Source organism: Lepidothrix coronata, unplaced genomic scaffold (genome assembly GCF_001604755.1).
Source record: "Lepidothrix coronata isolate B3197 unplaced genomic scaffold, Lepidothrix_coronata-1.0 Scaffold287, whole genome shotgun sequence".
Classification (NCBI taxonomy): Eukaryota; Metazoa; Chordata; class Aves; order Passeriformes; family Pipridae; genus Lepidothrix; species Lepidothrix coronata.
The window spans coordinates 597795-606456 of NW_016690467.1; the positions used below are offsets into that span (position 1 = coordinate 597795).

At 51.5% G+C, this 8662-nt stretch overlaps 2 protein-coding genes across 2 annotated transcripts in view; both read left to right on the forward strand.

Annotated features, from left to right (window-relative positions):
- Positions 1-1437: 1437 nt before the first annotated feature.
- On the forward strand, positions 1438-5635 carry LOC108508239 (T-cell leukemia homeobox protein 2-like). The gene is made up of 3 exons (XM_017836879.1): positions 1438-1750; positions 4376-4680; positions 5477-5635. The coding sequence occupies exons 1-3, from the start codon at positions 1438-1440 to the stop codon at positions 5633-5635; spliced, it is 777 nt and encodes a 258-aa protein (XP_017692368.1).
- Positions 5636-5807: 172 nt separating this feature from the next.
- Positions 5808-8662, forward strand: part of SMYD5 (SMYD family member 5) — a 10613-nt gene continuing 7758 nt past the window's right edge. Inside the window, exon 1 of the mRNA XM_017836880.1 lies at positions 5808-5860. Within this exon, the coding sequence (XP_017692369.1) occupies positions 5808-5860 (53 nt within the window). The remainder of the gene's footprint in view (positions 5861-8662) is intronic.

Sequence of the window (8662 nt, forward strand, 5' to 3'; positions counted from 1 at the left end):
GTTTATCAACCTGGAGGCTCCAGGATTTCCCCGTTTTTGCACATGGAGTGAATTTTCAGCGTGAACTTGGTGAGATCTGAGCGGGAATCACACCTGGGAGAGGTGTCTGTGCCATCCACAGCTCCCTGTTGGACCACGTGGATGCACTGGGGGATGTCAAGCAGGGATGGCACCGAAACCAGTTCAATTTTCACAGCACAGTCACCTCGTGTCCTGTGAGAGCTCCTGAGGTGCTTGTCCCATATCCCAGATATCCCCACACACTCCAGCATTCCTGGACAGGTACACACTGACACATTCCTCTCAGAACAGTGGCAGGATGGGCTGGCACAGCCAGTCCTGGGGTCTCTCCGTGCCTTGTGGGGTCTGTGCCCTGAGGAGTGTGGTCAGGGGATGGGTGGGTGCTCCTGTGAGGCCTGGGGGGATCAGGGGAAATTTGGGAATGGAGGGTGGAGTGGGAACTGTAGGTGCCCAGGTGAGTGTCCATGGGGAAGGGGAGAGTCCCAGCAAGGTTTTGAGGTGCAAGGTTTGGGGCCATGAGGAAGGGAGGGGGTGGTGGAAGGAGCAAGTGTCCAGGTGGATGTCTGTCTGGAGCGGGATTGGTCCATGGAGTAGGAGAAGGTGTCCATGGGGAAGGAGCAGGTGTCAGTGTGGGGGTCCAGGAGGAAGGACCTGTTATCCACGTGGGTGTCCATGGGGAAGGAGTGAGTGTCAGTGTGGGGGTCCATGAGGAAGGACCTGTTATCCACGTGGGTGTCCATGGGGAAGGAGAACAGGTGCTCATGGAGGAAGACACAGGTGTCCAGGTGGGTGACAGCAGAGGTGACAGCAGGGAAAGAGGGATTTCCATGGGGGTGTCAGTGCGAAAGGAGGGGCTGGCAGGGAAGCAGAGGGGTGTCTGTGGAGGTGTTGGCATGGAATCTGGGGTGTCCATGGGGCTGCCAGTGGGGAAGGAGGGGTGTCCCTGGTGGAACTTGGTGGAAGGGGGGGGTGTTGGGGAAGGAGAGGTGTCCGTGAGGGTGTTGGTAGGGAAGAAGGGATGTCTGTGATGTCTGTTGGGATGTCAGTGGGGAAGGAGGGGTGTCCATGGAGGAACTTGAGTGTAAAGAGGGGTGTTGATGGGTTAGAAAAGGTGTCTGTGGGGAAGAAGGGGTGCCCTTGTGGAGGTTGACAGGGAAGCAGGGGTGACTGTGTGGAAGCTGGGGTGTCCTTGGGGATATCGATGGCGAAGCAGGGATGTCAGTAGGGAAGCAGAGGTGTCCGTGTGGGTGTCAATAGGGAAGCAGAGGTGTCAGTGGAGGTGCCGCTGGAGGCCAGGGGGGTGTGGGCAGCTCTCTCCGCCCCCCCGCCGCCGCTTTGCATAGGAGCGCGGCTCGTCCCGGCCCCCCCGCCCTCCATAAAAGCCGGCGGGGCGGTGGCGGCCGCACCAGCCCGGCCATGCTGCAGAGCCCGCCGCGCCCCCGGCCCGGCCCGCCGCCCTCCAAGACCCCCTTCCACATCGAAGCGCTCCTCGCCCGGGACCCGCCGCGCCGCGGCCCCGCCGCCTCCATCCCGTCCATCACCTCCATCCCGTCCATCGCCTCCATCCCGTCCATCGCCTCCATCCCGTCCATCCCCTCCATCCCGTCCATCCCGCCGCCCCCGCGCTGGCCCGCGGCGGGACCCGCTCCGGGAGCAGGAGCCGGCCCGGGAGCGGGGCTGGGGCCGCTGCCCGGCGGGTGGGGCTGGGGCTGGGGCTGGGGAGGTGCAGGTGAGCGAGGGGGCCCGGCCGGGGCAGCGGGTGCGTGTTGGGGATGCTGCGGGTGGAACCGGGATGCGGGGACACCTTCCCGCCGGACTCTCGGCTGGCACTGGGAAATGGTGCGGTTTGGGTCACCCCAAATCGCTTTATTCCCCTCACTGCGGTTGTATTTTAATTCCCTGCAGCCTCTGGACCAGCCCCGAGGTGAAGCGTTGGGTTGGGGCTGTGGGACGTGGAGGAGAGAGAGGGAAAACTTTCCTTAAGAGTTATTTTCCCCCGCTGTAAGAGATGGATATAGCGAGAGCAAAAACGAACTTTTTAATCTGTTGGGGATTCTTTTTTTTATGCTGCAGGGCAATTTCTAACACGCTTGATTTCTCTTGATAAAGAGCCTGTGGTTAACTCCTAAAAGACGCTACAGGATTTTACTAATCCATCAACCAGCTCCGAGTCGGAAACTCGTGCAGAATATCCAAATGCGCTGTTTACATTTGAAACGGAGACATAAACTTGGCAGAATTTGAATAATAAATATAAAGTGGCAGAGCTAAAAAGAGTATTGCTGATCTAGTGGAAGGAGTCCCTGCCCATGGCAGGGGCTGGGAAGTGGATGATCCGTAAGGTCCCTTCCAACCCAAACCAGTCTGTGGTTCTGTGATATTCCGATTTATCCCCATGATTAAATGTTTGGGTGCAGTGAGACCCCGGTGACACCATTTACATCCCTCAGGCTTGGATGGTTTCAGGTCGGGAACAGTCCCCCCATGGCCACGTGTGTCCCCACCTGTATTTTACACAAGTGGCTTTTATTTATCTTTTCACACTGGCTTTTATTTCTCTTTTCATATATCAGAAGGGCACTTCACTGCCTTTGTCCTCATCACACCTCCAAAAAACTGCTGTAATTTCCCAAAGCCTCACTCCCCGAACTCATTTCTCCACCTCTGCTGCTACGTGGGTCCTTCTTCTCCCAAAATCTGCCCTCATCCCTCCCTTATTTTGCTTTCCCTTCAATTTTTCACTCACAGAAGTGAAAATGTAGAGTGTCTGGGAGCACCTGGCCCTAAAAGTTCATATTTTACTGCAAAAGCATCTGAGGATAAAGGTATTATTGTTCTGTGGGTAAAATTTACACGGTGGTGATGGGTGATACCGACTGATCCATCAAGCTCTATTTTAAGGGTAACTTTATAAGCAAACTGACTAATTCATTTTAGCAAAATACCTCTATTCAGAATATTTTTCATGAAATTAAGTTGTTTTTTTTGTTTTTTTTTTTTTTTTTAACATTCAGAGTGTAATCTTGTTGTTGTCCAGGCAAAACCTGCAGCCAGGCCTGCATTTTTTGTGTACAAGGAACTCCTGATTCAGTCCTGATTTTAAAATATTTAGACACCAAAAATATTTTTAATCTTTTTTTTTTTTTACCTATTTAGCATAACTATTTAATATATTATTTCTTTCACGAGGCAGCATTTGCACAATGGCGTTAATCTCTGTATTATATCAAACACACGGGTATGAAAACACAGTTAAACAATCGGCAAAGCTATTTCCACACAGCATTTCAAGTTGGAAATTACACTTGCTATTATCCCAGTATGAAAATAGCGGGGAAGGAAAAAAAAAAAAAAGTGACGGGTGAAATGATTTTAATGATGAAAATAGTTTTAAGTGCAATTACAGCTGTTAAGCTGTCAGGTCTCCATCCCACAAATCCTTAAACACACGCAGAACTTACACCTAATTAATGGAAATAAGTAGGTCAAGGTGCTGGTTTGTGCCTGGAGAATGTGACAACATCAGTCATTAAAGGAGAGATAAGTAGCAGGGTGTGAATTGGGATCATTATGTGTGCAGCATTTCCATAAAAGTTGAAGAAACTTGGCTTGCCACAATATTTGGAACAGCAGTGATGGGGAGCATTAATGGCCTGATCCTGCCAATTGCTTTCCACGTGGAAATTCCCCTTTGGTTGTTACTCCTGGGTTATTTTAAAGTCAATCCAGTGGAATCACCTGGGCAGGCAGGTCATGGGATCACAGAATGGTTCGGGTTGAAAGGGATTTTAAAGGATCAACCCCTCTGCAGTGAGCAGGGACCTCAACTGGATCAGGATGAGGGAATTAGAAAGGAGAGAAGCCACCGCTCTCAGTCAGGTGCCAGCTGGTCCCCTGGTGTTGTATTGTATGTTAATTTATGGTAATTATAATTATCCTGAGGCCAGTGCTAGACAGGAGACAAGAGACCAGATCCACTAATTCCTCTGCACACTGGGAACTTTTCTGGGACCAGGGAAGCAGGATGAGGTCCTGGACACTGATTCCCTGTGCCAAGGGAAGGGTAAAATCAGGGCCCAGTCTAGAGTAAAATCCCCCAAACTTTAAACATTCGTGACTTGGGCCTTCTTGAGACAGATGGGATTTTTGTGTTCTGCAGCTCTTGATGGATTTTATTATCCTGTTACAAAAATCCTCTGTGGGTGGAGGCCAAATCCTGCTCCCCTCACTGAGGGTCGATTTCTTTGGGTCTGGCTGCATGTCCAGGTGGTACTTGAGAGTAAAATCACAGGTCCCCAAAAGACCATCTGCTCCAACCTTTCCTGGGAAAGGAAGCCTGGATGAGATTATCTAGGTCAGGACAGGGCAGGGACATCCCTGCTTTTTTTGGTGCTACTTTCCCCTGGCTCTTGTGACGAAAACCCCTTCAATTTTCGCTGCTTTCTCGCAGGTCTGGAGTTGTCTCACTGTGTCGGGACCAACTCTCTGGGTCCTGTCGGGCCTTGGAGGCTGGGGGGGCCCTGCAAGATGAAGAGGGTCCGCACTGTCTTCAAGCCAGAGCAGCTGGAGCGGCTGGAGCAGGAGTTCCTCAAGCAGCAGTACATGGTGGGCACGGAGCGAGTGGACCTGGCTGCGACTCTGCACCTCACGGAGACTCAGGTAAGGACTGGGTGGCACCAATCCTGGGTCTGCTCTGGGCCGGTTTTCCCGCTGGGAAGTGCAGCGGGAGGAGGACACGATGCAAAGTGACCCGTGGGACTCCCTGCTGCAAGATGGCATGGAAAGGATGTGCCTGGAGAGATGGGTTTGGATGGTTCATGGATGAGATTTCTTAATCCATGAAGCGGAACAAAAAGCATTCAGGAGCACAAACCTGCTATGCTTTAGAGTTGGAGCTGAGTTGGACTCATGGATCTGTGTTGTTTAGGTCCTCTGGGGACAGTTTGTGCTTTGTGTGTCCTTTTATTTATTATTGTTATTTTCCTGCTCTTCCCAATAAGTTCCTGCCCTTCCCAAAGCAAGTTGCTTGTTTATTGTGGAAAGAAGGAGGCAGGTGATCTTCCATGGTGGGGTCTAAATTCAGCTGGGGAAAAAGGAGAGCAAAGCCAGGGTGATTCTGGGGGCACAAGGGGTGTTTTGGGGTCTCATCATGCCCTCTGGCAGCTGCAGTCCTGGGAATGGGTCCAGTGGCTCCTTAGGGAGCTGCTTCCTTCACTCTCCTGGCCAGAGGTTCCTCAGTGCAGCTGCATCCCCATCTCTCCTGATCCTATTCCCAGTACTGCTCTGCCCTCCACAGCATCACCTCCTCCTGCTCTCATTCACTGTTCCCTGAGCAAAGAAAGGGCACGTCCCCATTTTTAAGGAACTCTTTTTGGGAACATCTTCCTCGGAAGCACGTGGCATTGGAAACGTGCTCCCGGAGGCCTCGGATTAAGCTGTTCCATGTCCCTGCCAGGTGAAAGTCTGGTTCCAGAACCGGAGGATCAAGTGGAGGAAGCAGAGCATGGAGCAGAAGGCGGCAAAGCTGTCCCAGTTTGGGGTGATCCAGCCTGCGACCGCCGACTCCACGGACATCAAGGACCACGAGAAGGACACCGTGGACGTGGAGCTTTGAGCAGCTGAGACTGAGCTGCCACTGCTGGTTTTTGATGCCTGGGGCCGTGTCTGTGCTGCTTTGGTCCAAGAGAGACATTACCCTCTCGATCCGAGAGCTGGAGCTACAGGACTAAAATGCAGCTGGTGGGGAGGAACCCACCCCAAACTTATTTGGCTGCTCTTCGGTAGCCATGTGCTGTAATTCCTGGGGCTTCTTCACCAGGCTGGTTGTGCTTGATGGCAGGTGATCTCCTGTTTGCTCTTGGAGCACCAGGACACAGTTTCAAGCAGAGAGTGACAATCAGAGGGTGTCTCTGACGGTTGGGTGGCAATCAGTGTCTCTGATGCTGGGGGTGACAATTCTCCCTGATGGCTTTTCCTGGTTAACTTGACTCCCCTGTTTGATGCTTAGATCATAACCAAAAACACCCCAAAATTGGAAAGCCCTTTGCTCCCACCCACAACGCTCCTGCTATAAGATGATCAGGGTCTTTCCAGGGTCTTTCTGCCCCTGGAACAGAAGTGCCTCCTCTTGGCAGTGCCTTGGTGTATTTGTGCCTTTTTTTTTTGGCTTCTCAAACCCGGAAGGAGAACCCAGTGGTCTCTCCCTCTCCTGGCATTGCCTTCCTTGGCCAAGGTGTCCCTGTGCTGCAGGGAATGAGGCACTGGAGCCCCGGCCAAGGTGTGGGGACGGGGGGGCTGCTGTAAAAAGCAGCTTTCCAACACCTCTGGTGCCTCAGACGACCCCCTGCCCCTCGTCCAGATGTGCTGGTTCTGCCCAGACGGCAACTGCTCTGTTCTCTCCTCATTATCCACCCAGGTGCCATGGGAAACAGCACCTGGAGCGTTCGGGGAGCACATCTGTAAGGGCCCGATGTAGTTAACAGCTGGATTTCTGGTGGCTGGGAGGGCTTGGAGGGGTCAGGACTAATGTCTGCCCAGGGTACCAACCAATCCAGTCAGCTCAGGATAATTTATTCCTTCTCTTTCTGTCCCAGAACACTGTATATCACTTTACTCTTCTATTGTTATTTATAAAAGCTGTTTTTTTTTCTTTCCTTAATAAGTGCCATTTATTTATTTGCTTTGTTTCTTCATAAAAGTTGAGCGTGTTTTTTAAAAAGAGAGATGGAAAGGGTGTTGAAAAACACATTTCCAACTACTCACTTTAATTTTCAGTTGAAATTATTAACAAAAAAGTTAAACCCAATGTTATTTTCATCCTTCTCAAAAATGTTTGAGGATTTTTTTTCTTTATTAAAATGTTTTGAACAAAATATATGGTAAAGAATTTTTCCTTTAATTGGTTGATGACCCCATATTATGGGTGAAAGTAATTAACATAAGTTATTATCTCTGGGCTGGTTCCTGCAGAGATAAAACTACATTTGCAGTAGGAAAGGTAGTGTCTGGTGAGCATGGGGTGCTCAGATGGAGCTGTGGCTCCTAGAGAACAAGGACCTGTGTCTGCAGGTGGATGTGGCCAAACCTTCTCTGCTGAGGGGCTGGAGCATGTTCAGAGAAGGGCAATGGAGCTGGAAAAAGGGTCTGGAGAACAAGGAGCAGCTGAGAAAGCTGGGGGAGCTCAGCCTGGAGAAAAGGAGGCTCAGGAGGGACCTTTTCACTCTACAGTTCCCTGACAGGAGGATAGAGCCAGGTGGGGGTCGGGCTCTGCTCCCAGGGAACAAGAGACAGAGTAATCACAGAATTATTTAAGTTGGAAAAGACCTCCAAGATCATCGAGTCCAACTGGTGACCGATCCATGTCAATTAGACCAGAGCACTGAGTGCCACATCCAGTCATTCCTTGAACACTTCCACAATGGTGACTCCAGCACATCCCTGGGCAGTCCTTTCCATGAATAAATCACTGAGGAAACAGTCTCAGGTTGTGCTAGGAAAGGTTTAGATTGGATACTAAGGAAAATTCCTTCATGGAAAGGGGTTGTCTGGCTTTGTTGTTGTCTGGCTCCACCACCCAGGGAGGTGGTGGAGTCCCCGTCCCTGGAGGGATTTAATAGCCATGTGGATGTGGCACTTGGGAACATGGGTTAGTGGTGGCCTTGGCAGTGCTGGTGGACTCGATGATCTTAGAAGGCTTTTCCCACATAAATATTCTCTGATTCTATGAAAATATAATTATAGCAGGAGTCAGGGCAGCATTGATCCACCTGTGGCTCGATCCTTGTAGCCCCCTGCCATGGGCACTGTGAGATGGGGCTGTGGCTGGCACAGCCCACCACTGGCTTCGCTGGGACCAGATCCCACCTTACGGCCAGGAAAGGTGTCACTGGCAGCCTGTTTGTCCCTGTTTGTCCCTTGTCACCTGGCTGGGGACTGGAGAGGTGTTACCGGGACAATGGGACAATGCCCAGCCCAGCTGCTGCCACGCTGGGCATGGAGGTGGCAGCTCCAGCCTTGCCCCCACCCTGTCATGTCCCCGCCACGGGCCGACAGTGACATCTAGTGACACCAAAACACTCCAAAAAGCCCCGAGTATGGAATCATCCCAAATTCCCAACCCGGTTCCCGCCACCTGGTCCTCGAGGAGCGGGGCTAAAAGCCTGAGGGATGTGAATCAGTAAATACAACCAAACCCGCGTTTTGGTGGATTTTAGGCTTTGCAGACCACCAAGCAGGAGGCAGCAGGAGAAGAATGGCCACTTTAGCGTGTTTTGAAGGTTGTTTTTTTTTTGGGGGGGGGGAAATCGTGCCAATTTTGGGTGCGCAGTGCAGTGGGCGATTCCTCCTCTCCCTATGAGGGGGCACCCCCTCCTGTGAGGGGAGACCTTGTGTTCCTGCCTGATAGGGCTGTGATGGCTATTCCCCTGCCATTAAAGAATAATAATAATTAACAGAGTCGGCATTAAAGGTTTTTTTGGGAAAGTCTGGTCAGTTTTGGGTGCGCAGGGCAGCGGGAGATTCCTTCTCGCCCTGTGAGGGGGCACCTCGCGGTCCCACCTGAGAGAGCTGCGACGGCTATTCCTCTACCACCAAATAATAACAATTAATAAGGGGGAGGCAGCAAAACTCTTTTACGATTTGG